General features: G+C 38.5%; 1 protein-coding gene across 6 annotated transcripts in view; it reads right to left on the bottom strand.

Moving 5' to 3' along the window:
• LOC120490733 (putative E3 ubiquitin-protein ligase HERC1) overlaps positions 1-18647 on the bottom strand; it is a 90492-nt gene that overhangs the window by 40086 nt on the left and 31759 nt on the right. For 2 of the 6 annotated variants that reach the window (XM_039688121.2, XM_039688124.2), the window contains exons 32-55: positions 18482-18586; positions 18223-18390; positions 17903-18142; positions 16263-16346; positions 15929-16145; positions 13828-14137; positions 12320-13095; positions 11242-11443; positions 10386-10543; positions 9443-9526; positions 8111-8318; positions 7222-7349; positions 6706-6914; positions 5879-6147; positions 5748-5800; positions 5305-5502; positions 5015-5189; positions 4310-4568; positions 3925-4141; positions 2886-3148; positions 2140-2267; positions 1858-1982; positions 847-1062; positions 626-753 (exon numbers count right to left, since the gene is read on the bottom strand). In XM_039688121.2, the coding sequence (XP_039544055.2) occupies positions 626-753; positions 847-1062; positions 1858-1982; positions 2140-2267; positions 2886-3148; positions 3925-4141; positions 4310-4568; positions 5015-5189; positions 5305-5502; positions 5748-5800; positions 5879-6147; positions 6706-6914; positions 7222-7349; positions 8111-8318; positions 9443-9526; positions 10386-10543; positions 11242-11443; positions 12320-13095; positions 13828-14137; positions 15929-16145; positions 16263-16346; positions 17903-18142; positions 18223-18390; positions 18482-18586 (4920 nt within the window). The remainder of the gene's footprint in view (positions 1-625; positions 754-846; positions 1063-1857; positions 1983-2139; positions 2268-2885; positions 3149-3924; positions 4142-4309; positions 4569-5014; positions 5190-5304; positions 5503-5747; positions 5801-5878; positions 6148-6705; positions 6915-7221; positions 7350-8110; positions 8319-9442; positions 9527-10385; positions 10544-11241; positions 11444-12319; positions 13096-13827; positions 14138-15928; positions 16146-16262; positions 16347-17902; positions 18143-18222; positions 18391-18481; positions 18587-18647) is intronic. The other 4 variants (XM_089123892.1, XM_039688125.2, XM_039688122.2 and 1 more) reach the window with 4 other exon arrangements.

Below are 18647 nucleotides of genomic sequence, written 5' to 3'. Positions count from 1 at the left end.
TGGGTCATCATTTAAAAGTTTTCCAGTCCCCATGTAGCATTCTATTTATAAGAATATCATTTATTTTTGTGATTAAGTAATGAATCTTTAATGTTGAAAGCTCTCTTATGTTCATCAAGGCTGCATTTATATGATCGAAAATACAGTAAAGACAGTAATATTGTGAAATATTACTACAATTTAAAATAATTATTTTCTTAAAATAATTATTATTTTCTAAAATAATTATTATTTTAAAATAATTTATTCCTGTGGTGCAAAGCAAAATTTTCAGCATCATTACATAAATCGCATTGACCCCAAACTTTTGAATGTTAGTGGAAATATTTAAAAGCTACAATTCATCACCATTATTTATTAAATTATATAAATGAGAGTGGTTTTATTCCTTTAATGACATCACACTAATCAGATTAATAAACAAAAATATATCAAAAACTAACAGAAGAGAATATTTTCTAAATCCATGTCACTTATTACTTACAGTCTAGTGATTTATAAATGCTTACAAACTTCGGTTCAACTGAATCATTAAAATGAGCTGGTATCTACCTGCTCATTTCCTACTAAGAAAGTATGCGATTTCGCATGCAGCGTGTGAGTGTTTTGATGACTTCTTACTCACAGGAAATGCTGTTAGCAGAATGGGTGGGTCGGTCTCATAGCTCTCTGCTGCTGCGAGGAGAATTTTACCATCAGGATAGCCCACAGCAAAGGGTTTATCAACACTGTACCAGGCCAGACACTGAGGTGCTGAACAGGAGGAAAAACACACAAAAGTTCGCTACAGAATTTCTCCAAACATGTTAAAACAAAGATATTTAGCACTTTTTTTTTGCTACCAACCTTCTTTTCTGTGGCAGTGAGTGAGCTCTGTTCTCCCCACCCTCAAGTCCTCTGTGACCTCCAGCCAGCAGAGGGAGCCGTCCAGCCGTCCCACCAGCAGACTCTCAGGAGGACTGACCTGACTACAGGCTTCCTGACTGAGGAACGGAGAAGAGGTCTGAACCCACGAGAGTGCCGTGACCCAGGATGACTGAGCCTCTACGTGTGCCTGATTACCTAAAGGAAAGAAGACAAACACAAATAAAGGTGCTTGTACTAAATCCAATAGGTCCAGGACATTTTCAGATCCACGTATATATACACTGCAGGACGTTTCAATCCATCAGGATTTGGCTGGATTGGGAATGTTAGACTATGAAATTATTAGTCAAGACAAGCACCACTAAAAGATGACACAATTTGTGAAAAACACTGCATAGAACTGCATAACAACTAGGCAAAAAAAAAAAAAAAACGTTTTTACTAAGTTTTTATTTTATTTTTATACAGTAATTAAAATAAAGTTGAAATAATAAAAAAAAAAAATTAGATAAAAAATGTAGACTAATATTTTGATAGTTTATATTTTTATATTTCCAGTTTACATTTAATTTCAGTTAGTTTCAGTAATTCTGTTTTGTTTTGTTTTTATATTTCTATATAGATTTTAGGACAAATACCACACTGACCATTCTGCTAGTACAACGATAACAAACGACAATAACAAGCACATCTCTTCACCCCAAACTAGTGCCAGAGGCAAGTACGTGACATTGTGTCGACATTTTTATATTCAAAAACAAACGATTTGCGAAATCAGACACTAGTAAATGTTCCACATATATTCCGTATCTCAAATGAAAAGAACGATGGGCTCTCAAGCAACGGCAGCAAGGCATTTTCAGAAGAGTGCTGGTGTTTCTCTTACAGTCAACTATAAAGTACATTTTACATGTTCCCTTACACAAGACTTGGCAGCAGAAGAGCTGTAACTGTGTGTGTGGATATGTGACAGTGTATTGCTGGTCTGACCGTTGATGGTCCAGATGTTGATGAGTTTGTTCTGGAACGCAGCCAATAGAGTTCCCCCTGCGCTCCACAAGACAGAGGACAGCAGATGAGATCCCATCGAACCATCTGAGCTCTGAGCATCCTCACTGTAGAGATGACACACACAAACACAGAGCTGTCAGTCAGAGCCCAAAGCATACATTTCCATCTCATTCTACAGAAAAATGAATTTCCCATCAGACCATTTAAACATTTGGATTTCTCGCTATCCTAATCAAAGAGACGAAAAGCAAGGAGTCTCACCTGACAGTGCAGGTGTGTGTGTGCTGCAGCTCTGTTGTGTTTGGTGTTATGGCCCACAGACGAACAGTTCCGTCCTGTGATCCGGTGGCCAACAGACCTTGTTCTGTATTCCAGCTGCAGCTGCTCACCTACAAACACAACAGCCAATTACATACAAGTCAAGGCATTCTGTGATGCCCTGGGCAAAGTTCACAGTAAGAATAGCTCTGTTTATATTTAGAATATAGAACAATAGCTCAGACAGACAGATAGATGGATAATTATAACATTTTCCGGACTTGAAAAATAGAAAGTTCAAAAGATAGTTTTAATATAAAATAGAAATCTTTTGTAACATTATTTACTGTTTTTTACAAGTATTTACTGTCACTTTTGATCAATTTAATGCATCCTTGCTGAATAAAAGTATTATTTTATCTTTAAAAAAATCGTATTGACCCCCAAATATATAGTTCAAATACATAAAGTGCAATTCAAATTTGAAAAAAAAGTATATATATATATATTACACACACACACACACACACACACACACATGCATATATGCACACATACATGCATACATACATACATACATACAGTATATCATATATTATTTTTATTTAAATTTATTTAAATTTTAATGCAAAGTATAAGCAGGATAAGCATCAAAATGAGTTGTATCTATTAGCAGTTGTGTACCAATGAATTAATTTGCGAGGCTTTCTAGCATGTTTCGATAAGTGTTGTATTTATGTCCTCTTTACCCTGTTCTGATGTCCCTCCAGCTTCCTTACGGGGCACTTGCGCAGATCTCCGGCCATGTCACTGTATGTCTGGGGTCTGGCGGTGTTGTCTTTCTCAAAAACCGCCAGAGCCTGGACCAGCTGTTGTGCCGCCCATTGACGGTGTCTGCTGGTCAGCCTGGCCGACAAGGCACATGCAGCGAGCGCATTAGTCAGCTCCAGAGGTCCGACCCGCACCCCTGCTTGAGAGAGAGGCGGTCCTGGGGGTGGAGGGGTTCCACCTTCTGTCCAATGACATGTGGCGTTAATTAGAACAAATTAATAGCAAATATTTTATTAGTATTTAAAGTTCATACATGGGTAGATAAGAGAGTCACTTGAATCAAAACCAGCAAGGTTCCCAAAACCATTGTTCATGACTTTTCCAGTCATTCATGATCACTGGTTAGTTAGTTAATTTTTTTGTAGGGACTGCATTCTCAAGGAACACTTTCTAACCAATTACATATTTTAGAGATACAATATTTAAATTCACTATAGAATATTCTTTATTGTAACTTTTCAGTCCTGGTAATCATGATGTTAAAATTCCCTGATACTTCAATAGACAGTTTAGGCAAAAAAATTTAAATAATAAAAATTTAAAATATAATTTATATGGCAGTGGAACTTATGAGAAATAAAAACTAAATTAATTAATTAATTAATTTATTAATTGAAAATAGATCAAGTAATCAAATATAAATCACTTACCAAAAAAAGAAATATTTTATTTTAATAATTTATAAAAATAAATATTTTATTACTATTTAACCACCGTCAAAGCACCATAAATTTCCAAATGTGATGTTGAATTATTTAAATATTAACTTAAAATGTTAATTGTTCAATTAATCATTTTAGATCCAATGGGTTTGGCTGAAAATACATTTTGGGAATTCCTGGTCTAAATTAAACAAAACTTTTATGGAGCATGAAATACATTTTTCTTTATTTATATAAAAAATAATTATAACCATTTAATATGTACCTGTTTGAGTCAAAAAAAGTTATTTTTTACCCTTTGATTCAGTGGATTCGCTTCTTTCCACCTTGTAACGGAATCGGACTCCTTTCTCAGTCAGGAGGGACACCAGACTCTGTGTGACCAGAAAGGTGGGTGGAGTCAGATCTCTCGGCTCCTGCATTGCTCCCTTCAGGGCGGAGCTTTGCCTCATTCTCTGCTGCGGATCGGTGATAGCACTGATGTTCATCCCTGTAGCTGCTGCCATGAGATCCTGAGAGGAAGGACATGCAGGGGGGACAGCATTAGGAGGAAGGCAGGATGATGAAATGCGCTCAACAGAGAGAATGATGAAGAGAGTAACAAGGATAATGAGCTGAGAAACATTAGCAGAGGAGTCGGGAGGATGGGGAGAGAGAGAGAGAGAGAGAGAGAGAAGTACCTGAGTGCAGATGTCCACTAACTCTCTGTAGGCAGCAGGACTGTGGGACACTAAACTGCCGATAGCTGAGCTGAGGAAAGACAGAAAGGCGGAGCCTGTGCGATCGTTCACAGAGCCACGCCCCACCCCCTGCTGGTCCACGCCTGTGTGGACCGTCTGGACACGCCCTCCCGCTGCTAGACACATCAGTCGCACCAGGATACGAATGTCAGCCAGACCCAGAGCTTCTAGACCACTAGACTGATTGCACACTGAACTACTGTAACACACAGGGACAGAGAGAGCTTTGATAGACAAAATGTGCATCGTAATGTACAATAACATGTTCATCACATTGTGTATACATATGTATATAAAAACAGACTATGTTGTGATGTAACGGAAGTAGCAACCGATTATTTGTTTCATATTGTTCTGTACATCTGAAAAACAGAAAAAGAAAAAAATGAAAGACAGGTACTTGGTTCTATCCATATGATGTGGACTGGATGGAGGCAGATCTAAATAAGAGCATGTGGTTGACAAAACATTTTTGAATGATGGGTGTGATGTTGATGGGTGAATGATGGAATTCTGCAAGGCTCAGGTCAGTCAGGCATTGATGGATCAATCACAGTATGACATGTCAGACTCGCTGTGAAGGAGTTCACAGAGCAGATGATATTCTGCAGGGCACTCTGGTAGAGGTGTGTGAGTGGTTGTTACCTGGAGTAGGTCTGTGAGAGAGCTCTCATCACCATACTGTAGGCTAGCAGGATCTGAGCGGTGGAGGTGACTCTCCTCAGAGCTAACAGTCTCTCCTGGGGTTCCCGAAGGGATGCTGCCTGCTCCCCTAGACTCAGAGGAACCGAGGAGCTCTTCAGCTCAGTGCTAACAACGCCTAAACACAATGAATAAACAACAATGTGATGCATTTCACTGTGATTTTGGAAAGCTCTTACATGCAATATGTATTGGACAACTGTAAACATAGTTGTTGAACATGAAAATATTACCTTTGTAAAGCAGATTGGTGTCACCACTGACCAAACCACTGACCAGAGCTCCAAGAGGGTCGTGTTCCATGAAGGGGATGGGGTCGGGCACGGGCTTCTTCTCACTCAGACCTAAAGGTCTCAAAAGAATCCCAAAGTCCTCCAAACCCGTAAGCCGGTCCGAGTCGGAGTCTTCCTGATTACCTGGATCCCACTCATCTAATACACACATTCAAATCATTACACATGAATTCAAGGTAAGATACCACTGGTGAATACAGTAGTTTACCTAATATACATCACCATAATTCCACCTTAAATTAAGAATTGTAAACCTTTTTTGCATTACCAGTTTTCTGAAATGTTATGTTTAAATATGCATAAAAAATATGTTTTTGCATGTAGTGTTTTGCCTCAATAAACAGCACAAGTTTGTTTTAACAGAAAAATAACTGGACACATACCTTCTGATGTACCATCCAACTGACCAATCAGATCAGACGCCAAACCTCTTGCCCTGGAAAAAAAAAATATATATTATATATATATTAAAAAAGTAAATGCCTAAACATGCTTATAATTTCCTATTCTTCACCTATCCTGTTTGGAGTTCATAATGCCCAGATTTGAAGCCAGATACTTTTCCCTGCATGCACTGCACAGGAGGTAGTATGGGCTTCCTGATCCGCATTCGCCTCCGAACCAGCCGTCCACGTAGGCCCCATTGCTGCGGTAACCACGGCGACCGGCGCTCTGACCGCAACCTGGGTGGTGACGCTTCATGTGGTTGTTGAACTGCAGGGTGAGAGTGTTACACAGCTCACACTCCACCATCTCATGTGGATCTGGATGCTCTTCTCTTCCCTGAGACAAAACAGACGTATGTTGACTCAACTCTGAGGTACAGGAAGGAAGGATAAATGAAAAATACATGTATACAAAAACAAGGCAAGGCAAGGAATAATTAAATAATTAAATAAACAAAAGATAGAACGATGAAAGAACATAAAGATAAATGTTTCACAGAACGTTTCAAAATTTTAAACGAAAGAATGGAAAACAATAAATTATATTTGATTGAAATATAAATCAACGGATATATGGATGGAATGAGAAAAGGATGGATGGATGGATGGAATGATAAAATGATGATTGGAGGGATGGAATGAGAAAATGATGAATGGAGGGATGGAATGAGAAAATGATGGATGGATGGATGGATGGATGGATGGAATGAGAAAAGGATGGATGGATGGATGGAATGAGAAAATGATGAATGGATGGAAGGAATGAGAAAAGGATGGATGGATGGATGGATGGAATGAGAAAAGGATGGATGGAATGGGAAAAGGATGGATGGAATGAGAAATGGAAGGATGGATGGAATGGGAAAAGGATGGATTGATGGTCAGTCTCCAGCACCTCTACCATCCACAGCGTGTCCCTCTCAGAGGTGATGAACTCTGGGGTGAGCAGCTCCTCATAGGGCTCTTCATGGTACGGATCATCCATATAACCCAGCTCTGAGTCTTCTTCAGCAGCAAACGGGTGCGTTTCAGCCCGCTCCGGCCACTCTGCCACTCCCACGTCCTGTCTGTACAGCGATGGGACAGGACTGGGAGATGGGGAGTCTGAAACAGACAAGATAGGGGGAGCAAATATCAGGGCAGGGTCACTGAAATGTGTCCTTCATAATGTACGGTACACTCTGGGTAATCATTTCACATCCACATAAATTTACATATCCATGTACACTAACGTTTAAAAGTTTAAGGTCGTTGTTTTGTAAGATTTTTAATGTTTCTTAAATAACTTTTTTGTAATATTAAATTGCATCCAAGCTTGAATAAATTAATTCATTTCTTAAAAAAAAAAAACATACTGACCCCAAACTTCTGAACGGTGGTGTGCATTAATGTAAACTGTGTGAAATCTGACCTGCTCTCCTGAAGGATGTTCTCTGACCCACTCCAGATCGCTGTCTCCGTGCAGGAGGAGGTCTGTTCCTCGTGAGGTGAACATCTAAGAAGTTCTCTCTCTCCACCAGGTCCAAACCTGCTAACAGACTGGAAAACACATCGGAATACACACAGTGAATAAATACAATATGCTATACAGTGTGCTCTGTTGTGTACCCTATTTCTTTTAGGAAATGTAGTATGTCACTGTGATCTTGCAAACAGAAAATGAGCATTTTGTGCAACTATAGATACTTTATACTAGAAAGTAGTATGCTATTCCAAAAATAGACACCAGATACACTACCATTCAAAAGATTTTACAATTTTTTTGTAGTCTATTCTGCTCAGAGGCTGCATTTAATCATAAATTGTGAAATATTTGTTGCAATTTAAAATAACTGTTTTCTATTTGAATATTTTGTAAAATCTAACTTATTCCTGTGATCAGAGATTAATTTTCAGTATCATTACTCCAGTCTTTAGTGTCACATGATCCTTCAGAACAATTCTAATATGCTGATTTGCTGCTCTAGAAACATTTCTTATTATTATCAATGTTTAAAAAAGTTATCATTACATAATGAGTAAATGATGACAGAATTATAATTTTTGGGTGAACTATCCCTTTAAGTTTTTTATGCACATTTATAGAATGTAGCTTGACATTTTTGGACATTTCCATAGTGGTTCTTATGCAATATCCCAATTTATTTGCATAAAAATAGGTGGATGGAAACAGCTACTGAAACCAAGAGGCCATCAAAATATCTTACTATCAGTTGCGGTTGATTAGGACTCAGATTAATATGCAAGAGATGTGATTTATTGCTTGTCACTTTGTCTTGTGCCTGGATGTGTGAATTCACCTCTCGCTGGGTTCTCTGCTATCCTGTAGGGTCAGAGGAGCAGGGGACTCGGGGCACTGGACCGTCTCAGGCCCTTCAGATGAGGGTGTATCAGTGGCGCCCCCTACAGACGAGCCCTCTCCCGCCTGCTGCTCCTCTGTGATGGGGTGTTCCAGCATCCAGCTGGCCAGCACCTCGATGGTGCGCGAGTCCACCTCTCCAGTGACCCCTAAGAGATGTCACAAAAAAGGGTCAAGGAGAATGCCCCCCCAAAAAAGTTCGGACACACTTGACTGAATTTATGATTCCTCATAAACTTAAAAAGTTTGAAATTATTCCAATTATGTCTGAGAATATTTTTTTTAGAGTTGTTTTTAATTTAAAAACAAAAACAATGGATAATGACTTGAACCAGATAGTGAAGGGAAAGCAGCCAAAATGTAATAAAAAAATTTTTTTTGTAACTGACTAATTTTTTAAGTTAGTTTTGCAAACAAAAATAAATAAAAATATATAACATTTTATTTTTGTAATTTGTACTGCTCAAGAAAATCTAAGTATGCAATAAAAATGATACAAAGCATACAGTACATACACACAGACGCGAGTATATACAGTATGAAGAGTTCAGATGCAAAAGCCTCTAAGTGCCATTTAAAATTTTCTTCTAGAATGATAATTTTTATCAAGCTTGTATATTTAAGTTCAGTGATTTCACTTAAATGGCAATGATGATATTAATTGTTATTTAAGTGAAATTACTGAACTTAAATATACAAGTTTGATAAAAATCATCATTAAAGAAGAAAATTTCAAATGGCATTTAGAGGCTTTTGCATCTGAACTCTTCATATATACATATATATAATATATATATATATGCATGCATACGTGCATACTGTATATGCGTGTACACACACACACACACACACACTTTTGATTTTGATAGCAATACGTATGCAAAACATTATGAAGAAGTTAGTTAAATTGTGAACATTTGCAACGCTTAATAAGACTTCATGCGGTGCTCCACTAATATTTCCCGTGATTCCTAAGTGTTACAGTGAGGAAGAACAGTGAGGGGGGAATTGAAGCAGGATCTCACAGGGGAAGTGTAATGAGTGAATCAGCAGTAAATAATTATTTAGTTACAAAAACAACCAAATGCAGTACAAAACTTGACATAGTTATCCAATATTTCCATTTATGAATAACTACATTGCTTTGAAAATTCAATAAAACTGACAAGTGCAACAGTGTAAGAGGAGTTTAACAGTAATCTAATAACATGATTGTCTCATTCCTTAACAGCAGGTAAGAATGAGTCTAGATGTTGCAAGCACTAGTTGGTACCTGCTGCCTCCATGGCCCTGTAGATGTGCCTCATTGAGAAGCCCATTTCAAGCAAGCGAACTGGGACAAACATTTGGGGCTGTTCTGAAGGACAGAAATAAAAAATATTAAGTGATGAATCAGAATATGTCTGGACTGGGCTGACTGATCCAGGCAGGAAAATATGATTCACTAATTATATTATTAATATCTCCATTAAAAAATAAAGTAAATGTGGTAAAGCAGGCTTGGGATTACAAATTCAATTATTATTTTATTAATCATTTCTTTTAACCATTTTATATATTATATTTTATATTATATTATACATTTTATTTTTTAAATAAGGTTTTATTTGAAGTAAAAAAATGCCTAAGATCATTTTTCTTAGTCACTAATAACATTTTTGATAAAATAAGGCATAGTGAAATTATATTTTAAGTTTTATTTATTTATTTTTCAATTGACTTTCACTCAGATTATGCTGATAATATAATCAAATATATAAGTATCATATACAAATATTTTGTAATATAATTTTTGTAATTATTACAAATAAATGTATTTACTTTATTAAAATAGCAATATTTTCATTAAAATAATTCATAAAAATAAAAATGTATAGAAGCAATTGGTCTTGTAATGCATTGTGAGATTCAAGGTGCCATTTAACAGGTGTGAAAATGCACAAAAAAAGGCAAACACTTTTTTTGCAACCAGTGAGTAAACAAAACAAAACATCCTATGCAAGACTCAAGTGTAAAACATGCACGGGCCATCAGGTTAAGTTAAAGGAAACTTCTCAAATTCCGGTGCTACAATCTTCATGTTAGTTTGTTAAACAAAAAAAAAACAATCATCTGTTGACCAGATAAAGCATGTCCATGGACAGCATATGCTAGACATCCACTTTTACTAGTCTCTTATATTCCAGTTTGTCTAGAACCTGCGCTGTCAGTCTTACCCACGGGAGTCCTGGTCTGACCACAGGGCTCCAGGAAGCTGGTCTGCTGCTCAGTGAAGCCCTCACAGGACGCTGAGCTCGTCAGGCTGAGCCCGGGGGGCAGAACCGGACTGTGGACAAGACCTGCCAATGTGGGAAAACGGGCCAGCACCATCCGCCTAGAGGAGCCCAGCCACACACACATGCACACACAGACACAGGAGAACCGCTTGCACCAGCTCTAAAACAAACATTCAGTTGAGCGCGTGTTATATTGAGGTGTTAAATCACCCTTGTGTCATTAAGCCATGCTCAGACACTTGGGGTTAAGAGAGGAGCATGTGTTTGTGGGGTTATAACGCACACAGCCATAGCTTTACACTCACACACATACCTGTATTCTCATTCACACTCTCAGTAACCTGTGTCTCAGACGACTGCGATCTGGAGTGAGAACATCCAGACACGTCAGAGAGTTTACAGTGTGTGTGTGTTGGACTGAAACTCTTTTCATGCCCCTTTGCTTTTGTCTTCAAACTGACAGTGAATGGCAGAGTAATTATGATGTTACAGGAGATGTCATCATTAAACTGGCATTAATTCACAGTACTTCATAATTATTTCACTAATTCATTGGTTCCTTTAAGGCCAATTCAAAATGCACCGACAGACTCGTTCATCGGATTTTGGCTGTTGGAGCTTGTTTTCACTGATTAACTTGTCAGTCTGAGAAGTGGTGGAATCTGGTGATGGTCTACGTTTGTGGAATATATTTTATTATTGCTTAATATTTTCTATTCTATTCAATTACATATGCAGATATTTGAGGGCTCACTGCAATGAGAATAAATTGTAACGGGATCAAAGAGTAACTCACTGGAGCAGGTTGATGGGCAGGAAAGGGTTAAAGTTGTCCAGGCCGTCAGCCTGCAGGGCAGTGAGGAGGGAGGCTGTGAGGTCATTGGTAGAGGGTGAAGCGGACTGCCCGAAGATGGCGGTGCCCTCAGAGCCGTTGCTGTAAAGCGAGACTGAACTGGAGGATTTGGACACTGGCTGAGAGGAAGAGTGACCCCCTGGATCTATGTACACAAACACAAATGACTTCATTAATAATACACAAGAAAACAAAGAAATTAAAAATATATCTGAATTATTAGCATTATTATAATCAGCTATTATTACAGACTTCTACTTTTCTAAGCTATATGACATACTACAACTACTGCTATTATTAACGATGTAATAAATTATATTAATAAATAATGAAAACCTAAATAAATAAACAAACAGCAGATACAATAATAATTGCACACACACACACACAAATTACACACACATACATATATTATATATTTACAAACTTATGTTAGATGTGATTAATCGTGATTCATTAAAGGTTTTCAAAATATATGAATTAATTAAAAACAAATAATTAGTAATAATAATAATAATGTATTATTATTAATAATAATACATTACATTATTATATAAAAAAAATTAAATTACATTATAAACAGTTAAAAACAATAAATGAACAGTAGTAATAATATTCTTAAAATACATTAATAATTATTTTCATCCAGTTTACGAAGACAAACGTCTGTAAAAAAAACAGCAAATAATAACACTGATAATAATACTATTATTAATAATAAATAACATTATTATTACTACTGTTTGTCTATTTTTTTGTTATAAAATAATAATCTAATTTATTATTAATAATAAATTACATTATTATTACTACGGTTTGTTTATTTGTTTTTAATTTTAATATAATAATGTTTATTAATAATAATAAGTATTATTATTATTATTATTATTATTATTATTATTATAACTACTATACCAAGTTAAGTTAACCAGGCTTACTATTATTTTTTGAACATTAAACAACTGAATAAAGCACATTCAGCATTTCAGCTTGATCACATGTTCATGCAAAAGCAACAAACCTTTGTGTTCCTTGCTTCCATCCTCATGCAGTCTGTTCAATGCTCCTTTAAAGATGATGATCTGGGCCCTCTCGAGGTCTGATAAAGCCATGGCCTGTTTAATGGGACAGGGTCTGACGGCCCACTTCACCATGCTCCGCACCACAAATTGCAGCACAGAGCGCGTTTCGGCGTTCTCCTCCCCACCGGCAGAGGTCCTCGCTGGGTCAGGGCTAGTTACGCTGACCCCTGCATCTGATTTGGGAACCAGGAGAAGATCCGTGAACTTCCCGCAGCTCAGAATGACAGCCAGAGATTTTAGCGCCCCCAAGAGGAGGTAGGAAATGCGGACTGCACGAAGTTCCAAAGCAAAGAAGTCCACCCTGGGTTGGAGTGCGAGTATTGGTGGACAGGGGGCGCCAGCGCGGTCCTCGTTCGACTGTGTGAGGGTTCTGAACGCGTCATCTTGGTTCTCCTCTCTTCTCTCCTCTGCGTTATTTTCGCCCTCATTCACGGGACAGCTCGTTCCCTCTTCGTCCATCATAATGCGAGCGATGTCCTCATCCAAACGTCTCTCAAGCTCATTGCGTGGGCCGCCCTCTGAGCTGATTCGGTTCCTCTGCAATGCGGATGATCCGGAAGGAAGCTCCTGCTCATCTAAGATGCCGGTCATCAGGATGAGGTCGAACAACACAGATGCTTTGAGGCCACGGCAGCGGGACACGTCCAGCTGGGGGATGTCACACGGCTCCAGGGAGGAAAGAGGCGTGTCGCTAGGTGACCAAGAATTCAGGAAGCTTTGGGTTAGTGGGACCACAGCAGGTCACAAGCAGTATGAAGATGAGGAGAGGAGTGAGACGAAGGGGGCAAGACAGAAATAAAAGAGTGGAAAGGAAAGGATACCATGATTAGAAAAAAATGAAGAGGACAAAAGACAATACAAGAAAAGGGAAGTGAAGAAATCAAAAAGGAAAAAATGCATGCAACTGGCAAAAAGAACAGGACAGATATAACATACAGAATATACATAAATTACAAAGGCATCTGAACACAGAAGCCAAACGACATTACGTTTTACTCTAAAACAAGGGTTTCAAAACATTTTGATGCCAAGAACTCCAAAATATGAGGGAGCTCTTTCCTAAAATAAAATATAAAATAGCAAAATAATTACACTGAACTTGGTAAAGGTGTTGTAAATATATTGTGTTAAGAATAAGATACTTGAAATCTTCAGTTACGGTAACAAATAGTAATTTCTTAGTCTTCTTTGTTTCTCTAAATTTAGTTTCTCTTAAATTTTTTGTTCCCACTCACAGACCCCAGCTTGAAACTAGATTTACACAAGCATTTTCATTTTTCAAATTGTTATTATTATTTTTTTGTCTGCATTTAAGAATATTGATCACATAGCTGTTGGTGTGATAGGCTCTTACTCCCTAATTTTATATTACAGCAAAATAAAATACAAACTTTCAATTACTTGCATGTCTGTAAGAGTGCTGTGTACTGTATGTATGTGTGCTTACCTCACAGTATAATCGGTCTCCTCCCACTGAAGCTTAGCCAGGGGGCTTCCGTCTTTCAAGACCCCAAGCAAGGTGGCCCGTCGGCCGCTGGGTTTGTGGAGGCAGGTCCCCCCAGCACGGAGACCGCTGTCCACCCCTCCGATGAGGGCCATGACAGGCCAGACCTCAGTGCACAACATGTTGAGCTGGGCGTCAGAGAGCCCCGCCGGGCCAGAGAGGTGGTCTGTCGACATCCCAACATCTACCCAAGCAGAGCCCCTCTCTCTGTTCACTCCACATTTCTCTTCAGACTCATTACTGGCATGACCTGCTGGCAGAGGACAGAATACAGAATATATTAACCTTTCAATGAGCCCTCTGTTCTTCATTGTTTTAAATCATCCTGTCTTATAACAGGAAAATGTACTGTTTACCTGCACTTATTGGTTTACAATGACATAATCAGTGTACAAACTCAACCTTTGTTTTGTGGATTATACAGTTTAAGTGTATAATTAATATATATTTTGTATACATTTTAATGCATTGTATATAGATTTTGTATTTGAAATATTTGATACATCTAGTTTATTTCTATAATTGATATACTACAGGCTGATACAGCATAGTAAAGCTAACAAACATGGTTTAAACATTTCCAAAATTACCATTTGCAATGATACCAACTAGAATTCCCAACTAGACTAGAATTATATATATATATATATATATATATATATATATATATATATATATATATATATATATATATATATATATATATATATATATATATATATATATATATTAGGGGTGGCACGGTACATGAAAAAACACCCGAACCGTTCGGATCGCTTGTCTCGGTTCGGAGCGTGTGTGCGTCTCACGGTTCGACGCATGCGCAATGTAACCTCGTGCCCGTATGTGACGTGTGTTTTCTTTTCGCGCGACATAAGCTAGTTCGACTTGGACCGGTGTTGTGCCGAATTTCGACCCCCGCCAAATTATTACCCCCCTAGTATTGGTAGGTTTAGGATTAGTTGTGGGGGAGGGGTTAAGATTAGGGGCGGGGTTGGGATTAGGCAATCAGGTACTGACTTCAACGAGGGGGGTAATAATTTGGCAGGGGGTTGAAATTAGGCACAACACCGGCGCTGCACAGAGCGACCGGTGAATAACATCACACTAGAGCGGGAACGACGGCTCCGTCACTCACTTTCGCGATATTTGATGTCATTACCGATCGCTCTGTGCAGCGCCGGTTCAAGTTAGTAAACAAGCCAGTAAAAGTGGAGTATGGAGCGCTGCAGCAGGTCACGGCACGCGGAGAAATGGCAAGTGGAAGATATGAGGGAGTTGGAGGATGCGCCAGTGTCCTATAAGTCTATAAGTCCGGTGTGTGGGGACATTTTTGATTTCATGTTATGGTATTTTAATATAACGTTACAGTGGCACTTTATGTTTAGATAAGAGCTTCGGCCTTTGCTATTTCTATAGCCTAATTATAGGCAATGAGGTTTCATGTATATTGACTTATTCATAAAAGACAGTGTAGTTCCTCTTTTTTTCTTTTAAAAGATAGAATTTTTGTAAGAGCTACAAAAGTTGTCAGTTCATAAATGCAAGTTAATTTCTTTGTGTAAATAAGATTTGTGTGATAAAAATGCACAAGTTCTTGTAGAGATAGTGATACACATTCTCCTTTTTTTTGCCAAATAAACGAAAAGCATGTCAATTTCTTCTCTCTTGCTGTGTCAAAATCTCACCTAGCTTTCCTCTGAGATAGTCCCAAAATGTGCTTAAAGTCAAAGAGTCAAATTCAGTTTGTGCATGATTGCATGAATATAATTTTTTTTTATACTGTATCCTAAAGTGTGGATAATTAAGCTATATATCACATGCTGAAGTACATTTCTGAAGTGTTAAAGATTAAAAGAAAAAAATAACAAGAACCATACAGAACCGAAAACCGTGACACTAAAACCGTGATACAAACCGAACCGTCGGTTTCGTGAACCGTGCCACCCCTAATATATATATATATATATATATATATATATATATATATAACGTGTCTATTCTTGTAAACAAAGTAAGCGTTTATATTAAGCAGTTAACAGACCTATCTTGCCATGTCCCTCCCTCATGAGAGGGTTGATGAGCTGTAGTTTGTTCAGCATGTGCTGGTTGATATGTTGAACCCAGTCATCGTTCACATACAGTCGTCTTAGCAGCTGAATCGTGGACTCCAGCAGAACCGTTGCCCGCGGGCTGCAGAGTGGCTCTCCTGGTAAAAGATCGCTAGGCATGCCACGCATCTGAAGGTCACACAGCGCCACCTAAAGGCCAGCGGAGGAACAAGAGTCTTTTTTAGCAAGCTTATTATGGATTGTATTTCTTTTCCGGTATAAATTTCTTATAATGGGCCCTTTAGTGTATATGTTCAAGAGACTGACCTTTTCTCCTGGGTTACTGCTGTAGAACAGAACACAGGGGTAGAGTTCTGTGGCATCCACTCCTTCAAACGCCAGCTTGGGCTCCTACACACACATAGAAATAGTTGGCCCATAGATTTACATTTCAAGGTCATTAGTCTTTATATATTATTATTCTATTTATGAGTGCAAAATTATTGTCTGTAGTAATACAGTTTAACACATGCCCTCACCTAAAGGATAATAGAGGCATACACCTGTTCAGTTTCTCATTAATGCAATTATCTAATCAACCAATCACATGGCAGTTGCTTCAACACACTTAGGGGTGTGGTCCTGGTCAAAACAATCTCATGAACTCCAAACTGAATGTCAGAATGGGAAAGAAAGGTGATTTAAGCAGTTTTGAGCGAGGCATGGTTGTTGGTGCCAGACGGTATTTCACAATCTGCTCAGTTACTGGGATTTTCACACACAACCATTTCTAGGGTTTACAAAGAATGGTGTGAAAAGGGAAAAACATCTAGTACTATGCGGCAGTCCTGTGGGCGAAAATGCCTTGTTGATGCTAGAGGTCAGAGGAGAATGGGCCGACTGATTCAAGCTGATAGAAGACCAACTTTGACTGAAATAACCACTACAACCGAGGTATGCAGCAAAGCATTTGTGAAGCCACAACACGCACAACCTTGAGGCGGATGGGCTACAACAGCAAAAGACCCCACCGGGTACCACTCATCTCCACTACAAATAGGAAAAAGATGCTACAATTTGCAAGAGCTCACCAAAATTGGACAGTTGAAGAATGGAAAAATGTTGCCTGGTCTGATGAGTCTCGATTTTTGTTAAGACATTCAGATGGTAGAGTCAGAATTTGGCGTAAACAGAATGAGAAAATGGATCCATCATGCCTTGTTACCACTGTGCAGGCTGGTGATGGTGTAATGGTGTGGGGGATGTTTTCTTGGCACACTTTAGGTCCCTTAGTGCCAATTGGGCATCGTTTAAATGCCACGGCCTACCTGAGCATTGTTTCTGACCATGTCCATCCCTTTATGGCCACCATGTACCCATCCTCTGATGTGCAGGATAATGCACCATGTCACAAAGCTCGAATCATTTCAAATTGGTTTTTTGAACATGACAATGAGTTCACTGTACTAAAATGGCCTCCACAGTCACCAGATCTCAACCCAATAGAGCATCTTTGGGATGTGGTAGAACAGGAGCTGATGTGCATCCCACAAATCTCCATCAACTGCAAGATGCTATCCTATCAATATGGGCCAACATTTCTAAAGAATTCTTTCAGCACCTTAATGAATCAATGCCACGTAGAATTAAGCAGTTCTGAAGCCGAAAGGGGGTCAAACACAGTATTTAAGTGGTGTTCCTATATAATCCTTGTATAATATTCCTTAAAATGTGTCAAAAAAGTACAATTTGCAATAGAAAAACTAAATTATTTTTGACTTTTGAAACAATATTCATTTTTATTTCATGTCATCTTTAAGTGTAACTACTGTAGCTTCTAAATCAAGCAACAATTTGTTTGATGGCAATTATAATTAATTTGCTACATATGCTATTGCAAATTATACCTTACATTGTTGAGCTACAGTAAGTGGGAAAGTATTCTTATCTCATAAACGTGCACTGACCCTGTTGTTTTTGGCAAAGGAGATAGTTCTAGCCTCCATGTCTAGGATGCAGGTTATTGTGTCGCCCTGGGTGAAGGAGGGCAGGGCTCGGCCCAGTTCTCCTCCATGATACAGGCTACCACTGTAGGCCCGGTACAGCCACATGTCTGTGGTGGTGCGATGGTTGTAGTCCCGGATGGGCCATCGGGACACTCCGATACACGTCCCTTCATTTCCCCTGTTCTCCTTCGTGATAAAAAACTGAGATATGGAGCCAAAAAAAAACACATTAGAACATGGACCCTGTTAAGAACACCAGTGACTGTATTTTGCATTGGTACCTTCCAGATGAAGCATCCAGATGTGATGGCAGTGGTGGCCAAACCGTACCCTTTCCCCCCCGATCCATGAGATAGTACACTCCCACTCTCCAGAGAACAACAGATCAGTTTATGTGGGTCAAAAGAGAAATCACCAATAGGAATACATTCATCTTCACTTCCACTGTCCTGGAAGACACATAAGCACATATAAAATAATCAAAAATCAATGAACACAAATACAAGTGTGTAAAATGTGTGCAATAGAGATATCAAATACCCTATTTATATTTTCAGAAGTTCTCTCTTTTTCTAATTTTTTTCTCTGGGCCACAGGTTCCTCCCACATGTACTTGGACAAAAGGCTAAATAATTGCTCCACAATCTAAAACAAAACAAAAATGAAATGCTTATTAGTCGGAATCAATCAAGAACCAATCATCCAG

Source organism: Pimephales promelas, chromosome 19 (genome assembly GCF_988280905.1).
Source record: "Pimephales promelas chromosome 19, fPimPro1.hap1.1, whole genome shotgun sequence".
NCBI classification, from domain to species: domain Eukaryota; kingdom Metazoa; phylum Chordata; class Actinopteri; order Cypriniformes; family Leuciscidae; genus Pimephales; species Pimephales promelas.
This window is presented reverse-complemented; position numbering and strand designations above follow the sequence as displayed.